At 51.7% G+C, this 17,891-nt stretch overlaps 9 protein-coding genes across 9 annotated transcripts; 5 read left to right on the forward strand and 4 right to left on the reverse strand.

Annotated features, from left to right (window-relative positions):
• The first annotated feature begins 873 nt into the window (after window positions 1-873).
• Window positions 874-2,056, forward strand: P175DRAFT_0497107 (uncharacterized protein). Its single transcript, XM_040896204.1, has one exon. The coding sequence runs from the start codon at window positions 1,136-1,138 to the stop codon at window positions 1,901-1,903; it is 768 nt and encodes a 255-aa protein (XP_040755375.1). The 5' UTR covers window positions 874-1,135; the 3' UTR covers window positions 1,904-2,056.
• Window positions 2,057-2,165: 109 nt separating this feature from the next.
• On the reverse strand, window positions 2,166-4,069 carry P175DRAFT_0553276 (uncharacterized protein; the record flags this gene model as incomplete). The annotated part of the gene is made up of 5 exons (XM_040900470.1): window positions 2,166-2,415; window positions 2,499-3,486; window positions 3,566-3,577; window positions 3,640-3,796; window positions 3,863-4,069. The coding sequence occupies 5 exons, from the start codon at window positions 4,067-4,069 to the stop codon at window positions 2,166-2,168; spliced, it is 1,614 nt and encodes a 537-aa protein (XP_040755376.1).
• Window positions 4,070-4,516: 447 nt separating this feature from the next.
• Window positions 4,517-6,441, reverse strand: P175DRAFT_015473 (fungal specific transcription factor domain-containing protein). Its single transcript, XM_040892455.1, has 7 exons — window positions 6,201-6,441; window positions 5,746-6,144; window positions 5,502-5,638; window positions 5,230-5,431; window positions 5,013-5,172; window positions 4,661-4,951; window positions 4,517-4,584 (listed from the first exon to the last, which is right to left on the reverse strand). Exons 2-7 carry the CDS (start codon window positions 6,108-6,110, stop codon window positions 4,537-4,539), a joined length of 1,203 nt encoding a protein of 400 aa, XP_040755377.1. The 5' UTR covers window positions 6,111-6,144; window positions 6,201-6,441; the 3' UTR covers window positions 4,517-4,536.
• An 841-nt stretch (window positions 6,442-7,282) lies between these two features.
• Window positions 7,283-8,322, forward strand: P175DRAFT_0497113 (uncharacterized protein). The gene is made up of 4 exons (XM_040896205.1): window positions 7,283-7,384; window positions 7,459-7,612; window positions 7,698-7,833; window positions 7,897-8,322. The coding sequence occupies exons 1-4, from the start codon at window positions 7,288-7,290 to the stop codon at window positions 8,065-8,067; spliced, it is 558 nt and encodes a 185-aa protein (XP_040755378.1). The 5' UTR covers window positions 7,283-7,287; the 3' UTR covers window positions 8,068-8,322.
• A 91-nt stretch (window positions 8,323-8,413) lies between these two features.
• Window positions 8,414-10,045, reverse strand: P175DRAFT_0497114 (uncharacterized protein). The gene has a single exon (XM_040896206.1). It carries the CDS (start codon window positions 9,614-9,616, stop codon window positions 8,447-8,449), a length of 1,170 nt encoding a protein of 389 aa, XP_040755379.1. The 5' UTR covers window positions 9,617-10,045; the 3' UTR covers window positions 8,414-8,446.
• A 146-nt stretch (window positions 10,046-10,191) lies between these two features.
• P175DRAFT_0469539 (putative UDP-glucose,sterol transferase) lies at window positions 10,192-13,573 on the reverse strand (the record flags this gene model as incomplete). Its single annotated transcript, XM_040895005.1, has 6 exons — window positions 10,192-10,717; window positions 10,770-10,908; window positions 10,964-11,747; window positions 11,799-12,563; window positions 12,623-12,859; window positions 12,930-13,573. 6 exons carry the CDS (start codon window positions 13,571-13,573, stop codon window positions 10,506-10,508), a joined length of 2,781 nt encoding a protein of 926 aa, XP_040755380.1. The 3' UTR covers window positions 10,192-10,505.
• Window positions 13,574-14,258: 685 nt separating this feature from the next.
• On the forward strand, window positions 14,259-14,785 carry P175DRAFT_0553280 (uncharacterized protein; the record flags this gene model as incomplete). The annotated part of the gene is made up of 2 exons (XM_040900471.1): window positions 14,259-14,413; window positions 14,476-14,785. 2 exons carry the CDS (start codon window positions 14,259-14,261, stop codon window positions 14,783-14,785), a joined length of 465 nt encoding a protein of 154 aa, XP_040755381.1.
• Window positions 14,786-15,082: 297 nt separating this feature from the next.
• On the forward strand, window positions 15,083-16,253 carry P175DRAFT_0513084 (uncharacterized protein; the record flags this gene model as incomplete). Its single annotated transcript, XM_040898729.1, has 1 exon — window positions 15,083-16,253. The coding sequence occupies one exon, from the start codon at window positions 15,083-15,085 to the stop codon at window positions 16,124-16,126; it is 1,044 nt and encodes a 347-aa protein (XP_040755382.1). The 3' UTR covers window positions 16,127-16,253.
• A 748-nt stretch (window positions 16,254-17,001) lies between these two features.
• Window positions 17,002-17,547, forward strand: P175DRAFT_0553283 (uncharacterized protein). The gene has a single exon (XM_040900472.1). The coding sequence runs from the start codon at window positions 17,084-17,086 to the stop codon at window positions 17,516-17,518; it is 435 nt and encodes a 144-aa protein (XP_040755383.1). The 5' UTR covers window positions 17,002-17,083; the 3' UTR covers window positions 17,519-17,547.
• Window positions 17,548-17,891: the final 344 nt, after the last annotated feature.

Consider the following 17,891-nt stretch of genomic DNA (forward strand, 5'->3'; position numbering starts at 1 on the left):
AATGTATGTGCCCGGGTGATCTTCATGATCTACAGTGCAGCTGTAAGGCGACTAGGGTTGCTGAGATCTGCAATCTCCAGTCTATCAAATAACTCTATCCAAGTGTCGCTGCAACGACAATACCACCTAGCCAACACAATAGCATTATTAAATCCGCTAGAGACTTATTCAGGAAGGACAGTTTTCAAGCCTCGAATAACCTCGTTTATGTGCTCTTATCTCTCAATCATGTGCGAGTGCCACCGCGTGTAGTTCTGGATAAAGATGATTTGACCAGTAGCTCTTCCGAGAAAAGCCCATGCAAGCCACTGTAGACGAACTGTTCAAGATAGCCATCTATCTGGGTGGGGTGAAGCAGGAGTTATCCAACGACGATGGGCTAGGGTTCACCCCGAATAGGAAGACCACTGCCGAGGGTCAGTCCGGGCTGGCATAAATCAAATCATCCACAAAGGTCTCGGTTCGAAGCAGCAGCCAATGGCCAGTGTCGAGATACCAAGGTTGGATTCCCCGGATCCCACAATGGCTTGGTCTCGGTCGAAAGATTCTATCTGCCCACTCGGGGATGATTTGGGCCCAGCCGCCAGTCTATGACACCACGATCCAGATGTCAAGAGCCTCGCCCCATTTCGGCCGACGGGGGTCTGGGGTTAGTATTTCGTGAATCTGGCTGTGATCCGGACCAATCAGTAGAGTGTTTTTGCGTAAACTTTCTACCCAAAACATGGGTGAAGCTGGTGGCAAGCCAACATCAGTTCGTCCCCGCTGACACCGATGCCTAGTTAACTGCCGAGATGGGATCCCAGGTAGTTATTCAAGCTGTCCTTTTGAATTTTTCTCCTTGGTTTTTTTTTTTTTTTTTTTCGCAGATCCACTCTTCATTAGTCCTATTCTAGCAGGTGTTCTTGTTCTTAACCCTGACTCAGGGCAGCCAGAAAGCATATCCCAATGTTGCATAAGGGTAGTACAGCCCGGTTGGCATGGGTATATAATTCCCTCCTTCCCCTACCCCTGAGCTTCGACAAAAGCACATGTGTCTCTTGTCTAGACGATACGTGATACGTTTTCTATTTATGCTATAAGCGGACAGGCTATCCCTTCTCGTCCCTGCTCCCCGAGGAACAAGAGAAGAGCAATGTCCACATCCACCTTCGAAACCCTAGTCCGTCATGTATCAAGACCAAACACGCGAATCCCTCCAATGGCGCGTCGAAGTTCCTCTCCCATGCCATGCCGCATTGCTATCATGTCTAAAAACAAGCTGCACAAGGAAGCAGCAGCGAAAGACCCCGATCTCCGCCGGTGTCTCGGCCATCATCGACTCCTCCGCCGCTCTATCCAGGAGGCCCACTCCGAGATGCAGAAGTATATGGCTTCTGTACGACTAGAGAGTGACGATGATGAAGATATTTTTGACGACGACGACGAGGAAGAGCCACAGCCACAGCCCACCTACCAATTCCCCTCTCCACCTTCCTCTACACATACACATACACAGACACACAGACAGACACAGACACACAGACAGACACAGACACAGACACAGACACCAACTGCACAAAGACCAGAACCCACAGAGACAGACCCAGACTCGCCCGGCTCCGTAATCCGAGACCAGATTACAGCCGCCATGCGAGCAATGATTAAACGGCGCATGCCTCATACTACCCCCTCCAACCATCGCGAAGAGCGCACTCCCCCAGAGAAACATGCTCTCGCTCGGGTTTCCTCCCGAAACAAGAGTTCTCCTGACATCTCCAACCCGATCGAGATCGAGAAGCACAGTGATCTGAGGCTGGAGAAAGCCCCATCCATCGCGTCTCGAGGACGCAAGTATGCATCCCGTCTAGTGTTCAGACGGAGGTGTTCTCCTGCGCCTTTGCAGGCCATTACTACATACTAAAGGGCGAATACGGGATCCTTTCTATTTCTTATCTGTATATACATTTTTTCTTTTTTCTTTTCACTCGTGTATTCATCGCTGGACGTTTGGTTACGAGGACCTATGGGTGAACGACTGTTTATGTAGTTATTTATGTATCTATTTTCAATGAAGATTACTATTCTATTCTATTCTATTCTATTCTATCTTGTATCGAGACGCTTCAAGTAACTAGTCATATGCAGTGATATATATATAAAAGTACCCCCGTACCCGCTTCTCTCTATTGCTTCAACATGTTGCAAAAGTGAGATTTGGCCCGGATTTGATCCCCCTTCCATATGAACACGAACGGAATCACACACATCACAACACTTAGCCCCCCCAGGAGACTACAGGCTCCCGCGACCCCGAGATGGTCAAATAATGGATGTGTGGCGAACGGAAGAACCGTGGCACACAGACTGCGAGAGCAGCTAGATGCGGCATTCGCGGACGCGGCGTATGTCTTATAGGCATCCGTCATGTAGTTCCTTTGTGTGCAAAAAAAGGTTAGCTGGTGTAGAAAGAGAAAAAAAAAAAAAGAAAAAAAGGAAGAGGGAAGAGGAATCGGTACATGAGAGCAATGAAGATGCAGATAAACCCGAAGCCAAAGGGAATGCCCGCCAACATGGGCGCCACGAAGGACACATCCTTGCGAGCGGACCACCCAAGCCAGAAAAGAGAGGCTGCGAAAAGCGGGCCTCCAAGACAAGCCAACGGCAGCCGGAGATATTCTTCCTTCAGCGGCTTGCCTGAATTCTGGCGGGGGACGATGAAGTAGTCATCGTATAGCCAGAAAATGGGCAGGAAGATAAGGGACCCGATCCCGATGGGGATGTAGGTTAGACTGGAGATCCCTAGTGACATTTCATAGACGCCCTGGAAGATGATCGGGAAGGACTGAAACGACATGTAGAAGATGCTGTAGACCAGGGCGAGATACAACGAGGACGCGGTGACGATGGGTTCGAAGAGGAGCATGTAGATAGGGCGCAGTTTCGGGCTGTTCATGAATCCACGGCCTTCCATGCGTTGCGGCGGCAGAGATCCTTGGTCGACATGGATTTTATACCGCTTCAGGAGGACTCCGCGGTGTGTTTCTGGCAGACTGAGCAATGGGACGAGGGTTGCACCGGCTACCATTAGTGAAATCCACCAAGACCACCTCCAGCCAAGTGTTGGGGACGCGAACCCAGATAGAATCGGCCCGATCAGTGGTCCAAATGCAGTTATCTGGTTGAGATTTGCGGTCTTAGTTCGTCGCTTTTCGATTCGATTCGATTCTCCGCGTAGGCCGAGGATTAAGATCACACTTACAACCATATATAGAGCCACGGCCCGACCTCTGCTTCGGTGATTCTGATACATGTCGGCTAGAATGCCAGTCACGACGGCAATCGGCGCACTAGCAAACGCCCCGGTCAGGAGCCGAAAGATTAAGAACCCAGGCCAGTTGGGTGATAACGCGCATGCCATGGTGAAGATGGAAAACACGACAAAGGTCGCCAGGACGATGTTTCGACGGCCGATTTGTTCGCTCATGGGAGCCCATAAAATGGGGCCTTGGATTCCATTTAGTGAGTTTTGCTCAGTTCGCTCAAGACATGCAGGAGGAGCGCGGCACGGTTCTGAGTTACATACCAAAGGCATATCCTGTCACAGTTGGGACATGTTAGAACATTATAAGCAATCCATTGAACGGGCCTTCCACATACCGATCAAGTAAACCGACATAGGCAGAACCTTCTGTGCTTGAGAGGTGACATGGAATTCCTTCGCAATGAAACCAACCGCATTACTGTGCACAGAGCTTCCCAAACAGCTGTTCAGGATGTCCAGCATCAGGATCAAGAAGATCCAACTCTTCCTAAGCTGTTTGCATAATTAACCCTCCGGTCCATAGCGGATGGTGAAGTGGAATCCGCTGGAACCGCTCACATTTGACCAGTTACCTGGGTTTCGACGGTCCTTCTCCCATGGCAAAGACTCTGAATGAGGACCCGACGAGGGCAGTGCGGTTTCCGTTGCGCCAAACGGTCCCTTTTCTATCCCGGTTACTGAGGGTGCGGTCGAATCCTGGCTAGATCCATCGAGGTCCGGTCGAGACAAGCACCTGAGGGTTATAGCAGAGGCAAATGAAGGCATTTTCAGCCCCGGTAAACCTTTCTTTGGTATCACAGGGGAAAGTAGTATTATCGCAATCAATAAGAGAGAAAAAAAAAAAAAAAAAGGTCTCCATCTTACATATATACCGGGATATCCCTTACACGACGGCTAATGTGGAGTATGGACTAGGGTTTTTTCAATCTTCACCCGTCCAGGCACAAAAAACCAGCACCAGTTCGGTCGGCCCGAGCGACTTGCTGCGTGCATAAAACTCGAAGAAGAAACACAAATAGATTCCCTGTCTACAGGCGATCGCTACGGATCTACCTCGTCCCAGAGATTTAGGTTGTTTTGGAAAGGATAATGAGGAATTTGTTATTCAAATGCTAACCCTAAACCCTAGGAGAAATAACGGTTCCCATTCAGATGCAGAACCACCCCTATTATATTGCATTATTATGTATTGAGCACGCAAAACGAATGATTCACAATCGAAAGGGTATCAATTAGTCGAGCATGTAGGTATCGAGCACAGGGAAGGGTTCACCCCATGTCTAACGCCGTATTCAGACCGTGGTATTAGCCCGCGTCCAACTTTCGGCAGCGACCGAGAACATAAACAACACTTACCGCGGCGTTGAGGAAGCTAGGTATGTCAAATAGGTTTTCGTCATCAATAGCCGTTGGCTCGGGTGCGAAATGCTCCTCCGTGGAGGACATTGCAGTTTGTGTAAGCAAGGCTAGTCGCTCGTGCTCGCGTCGCACCTCTTTTGCGGCTTCCACGGCGCCGGCTTCTTCCAGCAGAATGGTTGCTTGGTGCAGTGCCATAAAGGATTCCTCGTAATCCAGGTACTGGTGGGCACATGAGAGGGCCTTGAGGATGAGGTTGATTGCGTGATAGGTGGTCGTGCCGATGTAGTCCTGGAGAGAGTGAGCCACGGTAGGCGATGGAATTTAGGACCGACCTCTTCTCGGCACATACTATTGTATACTTAAACCGACGTCGGATGCCCTGGGAGCGGCACTGGGTTTGGATTAACAGGTGGGCATTGTTCAATGCCTTTTGAACAAAGCTGATTCGATTCAGGTCCGGGAGGTTCTCGGATCCGTCCATTCCATGGAGTGCGAACCCGTTTATATAGCTGAGAGATCAATGGGGGTTTAGTTTTTTGTATTAAACAGAACCAACAGTGACTCACATTTTCATAAAGGTGTATGGAATTAAAAACCGATTACGGTCCTGCTTGTCAACAAACGTCTGGTACACGGGCTCAATGGTATTGTTGATTTTATGAAACCATCGATCAATGCTTTGGTCGAACGACTCCAGCAGCTGGATCGCTTCTTGGGGCATGGGATTCAATTGCAGCCCAGATTTTGGCAATTGTGCTTTGGCGTCCGCTACAAGTTCGCGCAGAGACATATGATTATAATCACATCACGGGCACACAACCGAGGACGTAGAACATACCAGTGATGGTGAACCCAACAATGTAGGCACAAATACGGTGGTCAACGGGTTGCGTATATGGAGATGTGAGGAGCCGTTTGGCGAACGGGAGGTAGTCTCGCATCCGATTGATAACGAACGGCCGATTCAAGTGTAGTCTTGCGCCGGCAATGAAACGAAGACGGAACGATTAGCTTGCAGGTTCGGTCCTGTAGATCGTACTCACACGTTCGAAGCATGGGATCGAGCATGGGATCGAGCATACGTTAGATCAAAGCAGCACAGCGTGAACCATGTCCGTGCACGCTGGACAAGATCAGCGGTATGTGCAACCGCTTCATCCCCGAGTTGCAACGCCGCCGTGTTGAGTCCGAGTTCTGTGGAAACCGATCCTATGTACCCCCACAAACGGCTCTGTCCAGTCCAGGCCGTGAGAAGCATCATGGCTCGAACTGCGTGAATATCCGGGGTTGGGCCGACAAATGTGTTCTTGATCAGCTCATGGGCATGGGCAAGATACGTCTGGTATCGTTCTTGTCTGATGGCCCGGGCCGCGATCACGCATATCGCCGTTGATGTCAAGGGGTGTTGCCGGACGAAACTTTGGGTTTTATAGAGCTCATCGTCCATGAATCCAATCACATTGTAGCAGTTCTCACGAAAGCTAAACGCAGTGGGTAAGCATTGGGGTATTCTGGGGATGGACGCGATTCGTCTCACAAATGATAGAGTTCCTCCCATTCACCTTCGCTCAAGATTCCAGATTGGACTATATCTGCACAATGAGGCCCAGCATGATCTTTATTGACTATGGCCGGCTCTGTCACGACGGTACTCGACTCGAGTTGAGCAGCCAGGCGTTCAACACTCGATCGAATCTGCTGGATTTCTTCGCGATGGGTCACTTCTATATTGTTTAATCGCTGCTGGAGAAGAGCCACCTTGTCGCTAGTGCAAGCCCCCTTGTCAAAAGACTGTATACCGGGGAGAGGAGATGTAGCGATTGATTCTCACCTCGTGGATTCAGGCACCGCTTCCGTTGTCGGCGTACTACGAATAGCTCTCGGAGGGACAAAGATACACTCGGTTTTTCTCAGTCGGCACCTCTTGCACGGTATCTCGCCAGGACCACCGCATTTGAGCTTCTTCTTCCTACATGGCAGACACGCCGACAGTGATCTGAACCCGGCCAAGTCAGTCTAACGAGCGCAAAGCAGATATCAGCAAAGGGACAGCCATGACTCCACCTGTTGGCCTCAGCCATTCCACCCAGCCTTGCAGGACAACGCCCACCGTCAGAATAATGACTGCAGGTCGTAAATGTGTGTCAAGCGGTTCTATCCTTTCTCAGCGCTCCCAAATCAAGATCTACGCGAAGTTAACGGACATCGATTCGACTTTGCGCGGGTTTTGGCCGACGACGCTGGACATTTTGTGCTTGTCCTGGTTAGGTATAGTGCCCTAAGCTATGGGACGAGTTTTAAAAAGACTCTCTGTCAAATCCCATAACTAGTTAGTTATAATCTGCTTCAAGTCTGAATCATCTGGACCACTCGAAATCGAGGGGGATTACCCTGCTTGCTGTAAAAGTAGCGGATACCGGGGGCTCAGGCAAAGGTTAATTTGAGCCTATTCATGACGTCCACCAACAGGGTAGTGGGAATCGGCCGGGCCGACCGAGGCATGCAAGCGATACATACTCCGTATTAAGAGGCACAGCCCAATTGAGGTTATCCTGTGTAATTGTTCTTAGTTAATAACAGTCTACCTACCCGAGAATCGGAGCTGTATCGAGAGTATGACCCAAATGGCGGCCGCTGCGGATCAGGATGCTGTGAGAAAGAAGATCGAACCGGCAATGGAAGAGCGCAGTAAAGAGTTACATATGGGAGATCAATCAACAGGTAAGCAGATTCTTCATGCGCCCGCAATAAAACTACAGAACTATGCGAGAGGAAGACAGACTCACTGGAACTAGAGCCACAGCAATCCCGAGCTGGCATACGAAACATCACCTCCTTGCTTGCTGATCTCGGGTTCAAGGTCACGCTCACTCCCCATGCCTACGGCGTTGAAACGGCGTTCATGGCAGAATATGGGAGTGGTGGGCGCGTCGTAGCCTTCAATGCGGAGTATGACGCTCTTCCTGAAGATTATCGACGCCGGCGGCTTCAGGGACGTTGATGCTTGTTTAATGACGCAGCTGATTATCTTTAGGATCAACACATATGCTGATCTCCGCCCAAACCCCACCATCTGCACACTGTACGCAAGTGCCATGAGCAGTCTCGGGTCAACCCGTCAAATGCGACGTGCGATCCAGTGGAGTGCCTGGGTCAACGGATCAAGGGAAGTGTAGGTGCGTCGTACAGCGCGGCCACATGCTAACTCTGCGCGCCTTTCGCATCTTAGGGAACGTTTCATACGAGTGTCCGGCAATCCAAGCATATGGAGCGATTCCAGCAGAGCCCGGATGCAAGAATCACACGCCTGGTTTCACTGCCGTGGCTGGTACAAGGGAGGCCCACGATTTATGTCTGGTCGCCGCGAAGGGTATGGCAGTGGCGGGATGGAACGTGTTGGCTGACGACACAGTGGCCTCAAAAGGTCAAAGAAGACTTTGAGGAGGATAAAAGGAGGCGGGGTTAGGATTCCTCAGCTCTAATGATTGGGAACAACTCTACAGTGATGTTGTGGGCATTGTAGAGAGGAAACATAACGGTACTTATATTCATCTAGGGCTGGGCCCATCACCTACCGGAGAACCTATACTGTACCTCACTCTGGAAAGGAATGAACAGAGTCTATGCGTTCTCTCTCTCCACGGGAATAAATAAATAGGATTGCAGTTCATTAGTCCGTACACATACTACCGGAATACCGAGCCTCCTACCTGCCATATTCATATCACGTACATACTAAACCGGCCGTAGAAAAAAAAAAAAAAAAAAAAAAAAAAAAAAAGGCTAAGTCCACACCTTCATTACGGCATTCTGCACATCGCCAGGGGGAATCGCAGCCCGGAGCCTCCGTCCAAAATCACTGCCGGTACGCTGGGTCAACGCATTCTTGATCTGCAGCAGGTACGGAGGGTTCCAATGCAGTCGCACGACCCAGTAAATCAGCCGCTTCATGTCTGGAGATTTGTCGATAGGAACGACCGACAGCATCGTGTCGACATCAAACTTGAAGGGGTCCTGCGCGCGCTTCAGCAGCGTGAGCAGCGCCTTTTCCAGATGCCCAGTAAACTCCTTCCTGACAACGTTCTCCAGCGACGTGTGATATTTGGCCTCAAAGGCCTGCGAAATGGCCACGAGCTTTGCGTCCGACGCGCCCAAAAACACCGCCGACACCCCGACCTCATCCGTGCCGGTCTTCGCCTGCGTCGCGAGATGCAGCTCGCGCACATCGTGATCCACCGAAGCCTGGTCAAAGTAAGTGGCGCGCTCCGGCCGCACCGCATTCAACAACATCACGAAGAACTTCTCCGTCTTGCCGGACAAATCACTCCTGATGTCGTCCACCAGCGCCTTGGAATACTTGCCCACATAGGCGTACTTGATCGCGCGTACGTCCGCATTCGACCGCCCAAGCAGCACGTCGGTGATGGCCACCTCGTCCGTCCCGATCCCCGACAGCGCATCACGCAGGTACGCGATATCCTGGCCCAGCGGCCCCGTTGCCAGCGACACCAGAGTCGTTTCCAGATCCCCCGAGGTCTCGGAGCGGATGTCCTTCTCCAGGTTCCGCCCGATCCGCTCCGTGTACGTGTGCCGGATGAGTGCCATCTGGAGCGGGTCGGGCTTCGCCAGCACGTTGATCAGCGCCGCTTCGTCCGTGCCCCAGCCCTTCATGGCGTTCCGGAGCGCATCGGCTTCCTTGCTGGCGTCACCGGGCGCGCGCTGGTCCGGGTCGTACCCTAACGATGGTGGCATGGGAACGGGGGCTGCCGGCGCATGCCCATATCCGGATCCGGGAGGCGCACCGTAGGCACTAGGTTGCGGGGGATAGTGTCCCTGGCCTTGAGCCGCAGGAGGGTATTGGCCTTGCGGAAGATATTGACCGCTGTGGGGACGGGGAGGAGGAGCACCGTACTGGCCGGGAGGGGGGGGGGGTACCCCATTGCGGTTGGCCATAAGGCGCCTGCTGGTATGGTTGCTGCTGCTGCTGCTGGTGGTGGTGGTGTTGGTATTGTTGCGGCGGGGGGTAATGCTGGTTCTGAGGCGGAGCGTACGGAGGTTGTTGGTACGGGGGCTGTTGGGGCTGTTGTTGAAATTGCTGTGGCGGTGATTGATGCTGGGGAAGATACCCGGGTGCTCCTCCTGCTGATGGTGGCGGACTGGCTCCTGTATGCGGGGGATAAGCAGCTGCCGGATAGGATGCCGGAGGATAGGGCTGAGAGGAGTAGTAGCCCTGGGGAGGAGGGGCTTGGGGGTATTGGGAGTAGTTGTTGGGAGGATAAGACATGATGGATCCTATCTATTATTATTGGACGAGGGCAGGCGGATGGAAAGGGAGGCGAGACGAGAGGGCGAGAGAGACAGATGGAGTGAGGCTGGGGGAGGGGCAACGCGAGATGACAGTTAAATCAAGTCAACGGGAGACGAGGTTTGGCTTTTTAGCCTCGTTGGACGTGTGGCTGAGTTCGTATGACATTGCCGGAAGTAGGGTTAGACGCGCGAACAAAGAAGACTAATATCTCTCGATCAAGTGTAGCTGGTCCGGAGTCTGGAGTATACTTCAGTGTAAGCGAAATCGTACAGTTTTCGGACCAAACTAACATATTCAAGGACGACGGTTTCATGTATGTATTTCTCTGTTTTCATCTTTCGTTGTGGAAGGCCCCTATACTGCAACGGATGCTCGCCTACAAGGACGGAAGTAACTTGAATACGCATAATTATCACCCAATTCCACTCGTTCTCGGTGGAGATCCCGTCTTCTTTCTTGCTCATCGGGATGATAGCGAAGCCCTGCGGATATCTCATCCGATGCTACAAGAATGGCCCGCCATGCCGTAGACTGCTACCTTGCACGTCTGTTCTCTGGCTGTCTCTCTTGTAACTCGTTCCATCGGCGCAGAACCATAGCTCGCTCTTCCACCGTAGCGGCGACCATCTCCCCGAGTCCTTGGGTGATGCGAGAGTATAGAATGTCTCTGGTTTTGCTTCGGGCCAGGGAATTGCGCAATGTCTTATGGATTCCATCAAGTGGATACCCTGCTAGGCCCCAGAGAGCTTGTTCCCTTTAGCATTTGAAATAAGAAGGTCGCCTGGTTATGAAACATACCGGCCGCAGGTTTTAGGAACACTCCCCCAATTCCTTTTCCAACACCTTTGCACATCCCCTTAACACCAGCCTCTTTCAGCCCATGCGCTGGCTGTGTCACTAAGCCCGTGATCCCTTGATAGAACTCTTGTGTAAACTCCTGGAAGTTGTTGTTGTTAGCATGGTTCTCGTGAAAAATGTAAGAAAAGTCCTACCGTTCCCGCGGCGCGGAATCCACCCCTCACGCCTCGGACAGTCGGTGTTTCTTGTACCATGGGGTCATTATACAACTTGGGCGCATTATGAAAGCCCTTGGACAGACTCAGGGTCAAGTCCGTGGGCAGAAACAGTAGCCAATTGAGGAGGTGTTTGCCGGCCTTGGTGATGTGGTACCCAGCGTCGATAAGAACCTCGCGCGTCTCGTACACTCGATCTCTGGATCGAGTCCTCCCTATTGTACTTTCCAGGCTCAATTCTTTCATCTCTTCGTCGGGCTCGTCTGTCGTAGACGCTTTGGATACAGCCGGAGAGCCAGCGTCTCCTGTTGGCGTGCCGTCTACCGGTCCTTCTGCCCCCTCTTTTACTGAAGAATATGTCGTATCAGACTCGGAGTTGCTGGCTTCTTCAGCAAAGTCCCCCTCTGACCCGGATCCGGATCCGGATCTACTTTGGCTCTCTAGCTCATCGCTTCTGCGGCCTTCGCTGGACCCCACACCCGAGTCGACCGTTGACGGACGACTGGCTCTGTTCTGTTTCCATTCTTTGACCTGACGATGAAGGGGGTCTCGCTGGCCGTGACTAAAATGACGGTGCGGACGATGGTGATGATGGTGGTGGTAGGAATGACGGTAATTATGCGGTTGAAAAACCTCAGCAACGCCCGTCGGAAGTTCCGTCACACCTCTTATGAAGTCTGTTACAACCCCGTACAGAACCCCGGCACCGGCTGATAGGGGACCATGAGGATCACGGGTGGTATCGTACTCCTGGGAGCGGTACCTGTGGTTGTTAACATCATATCAAGTGGGAGGGAACAGGGACGAGACGTACAGCACCAGATGTTGCGGCTTCAGCAGTCCCGTCTCAACCAACACAGCTGCTGCGAACGCGCTTAATCTGACATGCGATTGTTTTACCCACCAAACGGCAGGTCGGCTGGGACAAAGCGCACACCGCAGTTGATCCAGATCCAGATGGTGATAGAAACTACAGATCGCATTCTGCGCTCCTTGCTCGGACCGCATCTCCGCTCCGATTTGCCCGGCCTTTTCCAGGGTCTCGGGTTCCAGTGCCTTGTTGATTGCTGCAGCTAACTTGTCCGCTGTCAGAGTCTTGTGGGGTACAGGCTCGGGGCCAGCTCCAGCGCGCTCCACGATAGATCCCCAGAATGGCTGGTCTCCAAAGAAGGGTACGATGACGGTTGGTCGACCGAGGACAAGCCCTGCCGCTGTAGTGCCGGCGCCGCCATGGTGAACAACACAACTGACATTCTGGAAAAGCCAGTCGTGCGGACACTTGTCAATCAACATAATTTCTGGCGTGTCGGCTTGGTTGGCACCGATGTTGCCCCAGCCTCTAGAGACGATGGCCCGTTGACCCGTTTGTCTAACCGCTTCAAACACGATATCTGTAAGTTTTGCAGGATTATCAACCACGATCGAGCCAAACCCGATGTACACGGGAGGCGGGCCAGCGTCGAGGAATGCACGGAGATCATCTGGGGGAGTGTAGCCGTCAACTTCGGCCAACATCGAGAAACCACACACGTCAATATGTTCCCCCCAGTCCAGAGGTTTCGGTAGTAGGGCGGGCGACCTTATTCCACACAGGTGAGTATAGTTTCTATTTTACAGTGCAGCACGGGCTCATCATACCAGAGATATGTATAAGGGATGCGTAAACGGTGAGCGATGCTGGGTGCCCGGATTGCATCCAGCGGGTCGAGTCCGAGTTCACGTTTGCGAAAGCGATTGATCAGGTCTCCCAGACCTTCCCACATCATAATTTCAACAACAGCATACGAAGCGAAATTCGCGACGGAAGGTTTTGTCTTGTGGGATCGTACATTGGCTAACGGATGGGGAAACGCTTGCGTCGCCGACCAAGGCATTCTATTGCCATTTAGCTGTCTTTGTTCAAATCATTCCCTTCCCATTTGCCTAGGCGATGAGCATAACATACGTAAACATGATATTCACCGGAATTCCGAGCTTCTCTGCGCAGCTCAGATGCGAAAAGCTGGGTGGGTTGGCGATGATAACATCAGCCACAAAAGGTAGATTACGATAGTCTACGGAATCATTCCACAGATCTTCGGGAATATGATGCTCGATTCCAGTCCCATCTCCTGTCTCATAGCATGCGCGCCAGCAGCCCGAGAAGATCGCCTTCATATCGCGCCGTCGCTTCCGGATCGCTCCGCTTGCAATCGTGCGCATATCCGGCATCAGCCCAGGATTCTTCACCATGAAGGCCATCAACTCCGCCGGGTCCCCTCCGATATTGAAGAACTCGAGTCCCTGGTCTTCGACTGTCTCCCGGAAGGATAAATGCGTCGCCAGTCGAACTCGGTGGCCATGCGACTTGAGACGCTTCCCGATCTCCAGGAAAGGCTGTACATCTCCCCTCGATCCAACCACGTGGATAACGATATTGAGCCGAAGCGGATATCGTTCTTCTTCTCCTTCTTCAAACGATATCGAGGGTTTTCTACAAACCCCCTGCGTTGGGTACGGGTGCTCCCTGGTGTGCCGGAGCACCTTTTGGAGCCACGGTTTATGTTCGTTCAGCCTGATGTCCAATCGTCCATCCTCTAACCCCTTCATTAGCTGCCGATCAAGATTCAAAACACCCAACGATGGAGATATGACGAACCGGTCACCCGCACCCCGGTATCGAGGCGTTCAAGCATCAGTCTCTGGCCCGGACGACCGGTGGTGTTGTCCACGATATCCGGCCAGTCCCCCGACAAGATAATATTTTGACCATTATCATCTTGATGATTTTCCGACATTGCTGCTGTCTGGACCTGAGATTCCAACCATGTGGAAGACTGTTCGCAGTTCGAAGATGATGTACCGGTACTTCGGCTGTGACTTCACTGGTGATGTCACTACGAAAATGTCTTGGTGGGACGAGCAGCGGAACCAGATTATTTGCATATAATGGATCCTCATTGCTGATATTCTGGAAAAGGGTTTATTAATCAGGGTCTTAGGGCTGGATCAGCAGATTGCCTGCAACTCAGACTGGCACAACCATCCATGACAGAGTTAAAGCTTCAAGATGTATGGAGTCGTTAAAGAGATCGGGCTATTCCGAGACTGCAAGTTCAATAATCATATCCCGATACCCACACGTATCCTGCAAGATCATGCTGGTGATATACCTTAGGTTTCTTGCCTATCTAAAGGTATTTTATACAGCTCCCCTTGTTTGTTGGCCCCAAGCCACTGGCCCACTGAAATCCCGGCCAATCGAATAGAGATATAGGGATATGGGATATGGGATATGAGAGGCTTCGATGGAGCTTGTCGTCACGGTCTGGAGTTCCGGTATGAAAAGCGTCGATGGCCTCATACTAGTCAGAAACTAGAACAACAGTTCCAGGTCGGCTGGTGTTGCGTAGATCGAATCCATTATGCACAGCCCTTCCAGCTGGCAGTGTGAGAAATCACATTTCTTCGTGGCCAATCTAATACAGCTCCCGTATACTCTCCTAGGGTAGTTCTAAGCGAATCAAACGTGTCAATCTTCGCTATATCAGTCGGTCGACATGCCGTATAGGGGTATTAGAGTCCACCTGGATACTGAGCCAAGAGAGCCCAGAGCCCTTTCATCTGCTCGATTACCGCCGGGTAATATCAAGTAATATAAGAATGGTTCAATCTGTGCCGGAGAAGGGCTTGGGTGTAGAACAGGGATGCGCCATTGTCCTTGGTGAAACACAGCAATCGAACAGACCAGCGCTCCATTCAGGGTCCATCGGTGGACTGATTGCTCAGAATATGAAGCTAATGAAATGGTCTCCGTGCTGAGTGGCCGGGCAGATATCTAGATGAAACTCCGTGCTTGGCAGGCCGGTTCATTAAACCCGTCCGCGAACTGAGTCGTTGTATACGAGGTTCCTCCATAGACAGCCGCATCTCTATATAATCTTGAGCTTTGCTGGTTTTCAAGGATTTGTTTCTTCTTCTGCTTGTCCATACATTCCCTGTCTTCCTTGTTTGTTGCTTTCATTCTTTATTTCTTTTTTTTTTTTTTTTTTTTTTTTTGGTCCTAGTGACACCACACACTCTCTCTACACTCACTTATACTTGTTGTATAACTTCACTATGAAGTCCACTTTCGGAATTCTCGCTCTGGCAGCGACTGCTAAGCTCGTCAGCGCTCATGCTACTGTCTTCGCCGTCTGGATTAACGACGTTGACCAGGGCCTCGGTAACAGTGCTTCTGGCTACATCCGGTCTCCTCCTAACAACAGCCCCATTACGGACGTGACCTCTACCGACATGACTTGCAATGTCAATGGCAATGTCGCTACGGCTAAGACTCTCTCCGTCGCGGCCGGCGACAAGTTCACCTTCGAGTGGCACCACAACTCCCGCGACTCCTCCGACGACATCATCGCCTCCTCGCACTTGGGCCCCGTGATGGTATACATGGCCCCGACTGAGAAGGGGTCCGCAGGTAGCGGCTGGGTCAAGATCGCGGAAGATGGCTACTCCAGTGGCACTTGGGCTGTTGACACTCTCATTAAAAACCGTGGAAAGCACTCCATCACCGTCCCCGACGTCCCTGCTGGGGACTACCTCTTCCGCCCTGAAATCATTGCCCTGCACGAGGGTAATCGCCAGGGTGGTGCCCAGTTCTATATGGAGTGTGTGCAAGTCAAGGTCACTTCGGACGGGTCCAAGACTCTTCCGGCTGGAGTCTCTCTCCCAGGTGCCTACAGTGCTACTGACCCTGGCATTCTCTTCGACCTCTACAACTCTTTCAGCAGCTACACTATCCCCGGCCCGGCTGTCTGGGATGGTACCTCTTCTGGCTCTAGCTCTAGCTCTAGCTCTAGCTCTACTACTTCCAAGGCTGCTACCGCAACTGCCACTACCTCCGCGGCCACTGCTCCTGCTACGGCCACCGCAACCGCTATCACCTCCAGCACGACTGCCGCCACGGTTGCCCCCACAGGCTTCACCACCAGTGTGCGCCCCCCTACCACCTCCACCACCACAACCGCAGTGTCCGGCTCCTCGACTGGCGCTGTCAAGATCTACCAGCAGTGCGGCGGCATCAACCACACTGGGTCTACCTCGTGCGAGAGCGGTCTTGTTTGCAAACAGTGGAACCCTTACTACTACCAGTGCATTGCGGCTTAGAGTAGAGCACACGCACCAATGTCAACCCGGAGTACTGAAATAGATATAATCATCTTCTTTAGACCAGTCAGTCAGTCACTTGTATTCGCTATGTACAATTCAAACGAGGTTTAAATTTATATTGTTCCTGTCATCTACATTTTTTTTTTTTTTTTTAGGTAAGTTAGTATACATAAGAATTGGTTAGTTACGAGATTCCCATGCTTTATAATAAAACACTGTGAAAGAGAAACATCCCGGTATCATGAATACATCCGAAACTACTATACTCATATTCCATGCGTTATTATTGCTGCTAAGCTCCTTCTATGGGATATAAACGTGCCTGTGGACGGAGTATGTCCTCGCTGTGGTAGGTTGGAATTATAGCGACATCCGCATCGAGGGAGAGCAAGTTAAAAAAAATTAGCCTCTGCCGTGATAAAAAACCCCCCGGATCGGCTCATCAATCCGGGATCTACGGGTCGAATGGTGGAGCTCATTCAGAGAGGAGAGGAGTGACATTCCGTTAGAGCCGGAAGTGCAAGATCTGGTGGACCAGGTTTGTCGATCGCCAGCGGAAAAGGACGAATGGACGAGCGATCTGGTGTGCAACAGCGCGGGACGCCTGGGTTGCTATTCTGCTCGGCCTGGTCCCGAACCTGAAAAGGATTGTCGGGGCATTATGACGACTATGTATGCACGTTGCGTTACTCGGGTCGTTCCGCGGGTCGTCCGCAGGGAACCGCCGTTCGATGCCCGGCCGAGCCTGCAGCGCTTTGGAGAGCCTCCATATCGAGACCGGGGACCACAAGGGTTGGTTGCTCCCATTTCCGCGTCTCCGCGACGTGAGGCTCGGCGGCGTAAAAGAGTATCTGCCCTGGAATGGGGAGCCACATCCGGCCATGTCTGCGGCTGCGGGAACAGCAACGCGTCGAATCCCTGGGGACGAATCACTGCTGCAATGCAGGAAACGGAATGGCAGAGTTCAGCAAACTGTGGGATCTTCGCATCCGCGTCCATAATATTCTCAACTTCCACCCGAGTGATAGGGACCAGGTCATCTCACTGACAAACATTCTCCCGAGGAGTCTGAAATGGTTACATCTGTCTGACTGTCGTGAGGATCTTTGTGACATGCTAGTGACCAACTTGGAAGGGCTTTTGACTCATCGGAAGGAAAAGTTCCCCAGTTTAGAACAATTGCTGATTTACCCTGCCGCGGTCGAGGGAATATCAAGGACCGCGCTTCCTGGTACATCCGGGCCCCAGGTTCGGATTCCGCCGGCCTTTAGGGCACGATTTGAATCCGTCCAGGAGTTGTGCCGTGAAGGTGGTATCGAGTTTGATTTTGTGTTACGTGGATCCTACATGATAAGTATCGCAAGGTCGATGCCGCATCGTAGCTATTAGGAAACAGTTCGTGATCAATTAGATATTACCCCGGAGGAAAGTCTTTAGGATGGCACAACCGAATTCAATCATTTGAAACGCTCAGGATTTTAAGAGTCCCGAACCCTAATGGCCGGACGTTGACAGCTTTATGTTAGAATAATCCAACCAAGCCCTAAGTTCAAATAGAAGGGAAGGCTGATACGCCAGGGTTAGACAGTACCGACACACTAGAAACGACGACCTTCCTAGTCTGTCTCAGGTATGTATAACCATACTTCTATAACTATTGAACGCACAAGAGACGCGAGGTCGGTCCTGTGCGAAGACTCGGATCAGACTCGGGAATGAAGTCACCTTGATATGGATTGGAACTTGTGTAAATCATTCTTGA

The sequence above is a fragment of the Aspergillus ochraceoroseus genome, assembly GCF_002846915.1.
Source record: "Aspergillus ochraceoroseus IBT 24754 chromosome Unknown P175scaffold_1, whole genome shotgun sequence".
Taxonomy (NCBI): domain Eukaryota; kingdom Fungi; phylum Ascomycota; class Eurotiomycetes; order Eurotiales; family Aspergillaceae; genus Aspergillus; species Aspergillus ochraceoroseus.

Bases quoted from the DNA above. Each gene is read 5' to 3' on its own strand.
- P175DRAFT_0497113 (XM_040896205.1), top strand. From the start codon at position 7,288: ATGGCGGCCGCTGCGGATCAGGATGCTGTGAGAAAGAAGATCGAACCG. The intron at 7,385-7,458 runs GTAAGCAGATTC...CACTGGAACTAG, and splicing joins TATGGGAGATCAATCAACAG to AGCCACAGCAATCCCGAGCT. The intron at 7,834-7,896 runs GTGTAGGTGCGT...CATCTTAGGGAA, and splicing joins GGGTCAACGGATCAAGGGAA to CGTTTCATACGAGTGTCCGG.
- P175DRAFT_0497107 (XM_040896204.1), top strand. From the start codon at position 1,136: ATGTCCACATCCACCTTCGAAACCCTAGTCCGTCATGTATCAAGACCA.
- P175DRAFT_0553283 (XM_040900472.1), top strand. From the start codon at position 17,084: ATGGCAGAGTTCAGCAAACTGTGGGATCTTCGCATCCGCGTCCATAAT.
- P175DRAFT_0497114 (XM_040896206.1), bottom strand. From the start codon at position 9,616: ATGGCCAACCGCAATGGGGTACCCCCCCCCCCTCCCGGCCAGTACGGT.
- P175DRAFT_015473 (XM_040892455.1), bottom strand. From the start codon at position 6,110: ATGGACGATGAGCTCTATAAAACCCAAAGTTTCGTCCGGCAACACCCC. The intron at 5,173-5,229 runs GTGAGTCACTGT...TTGATCTCTCAG, and splicing joins CCATACACCTTTATGAAAAT to CTATATAAACGGGTTCGCAC. The intron at 4,585-4,660 runs GTAAGTGTTGTT...ATACGGCGTTAG, and splicing joins CTAGCTTCCTCAACGCCGCG to ACATGGGGTGAACCCTTCCC.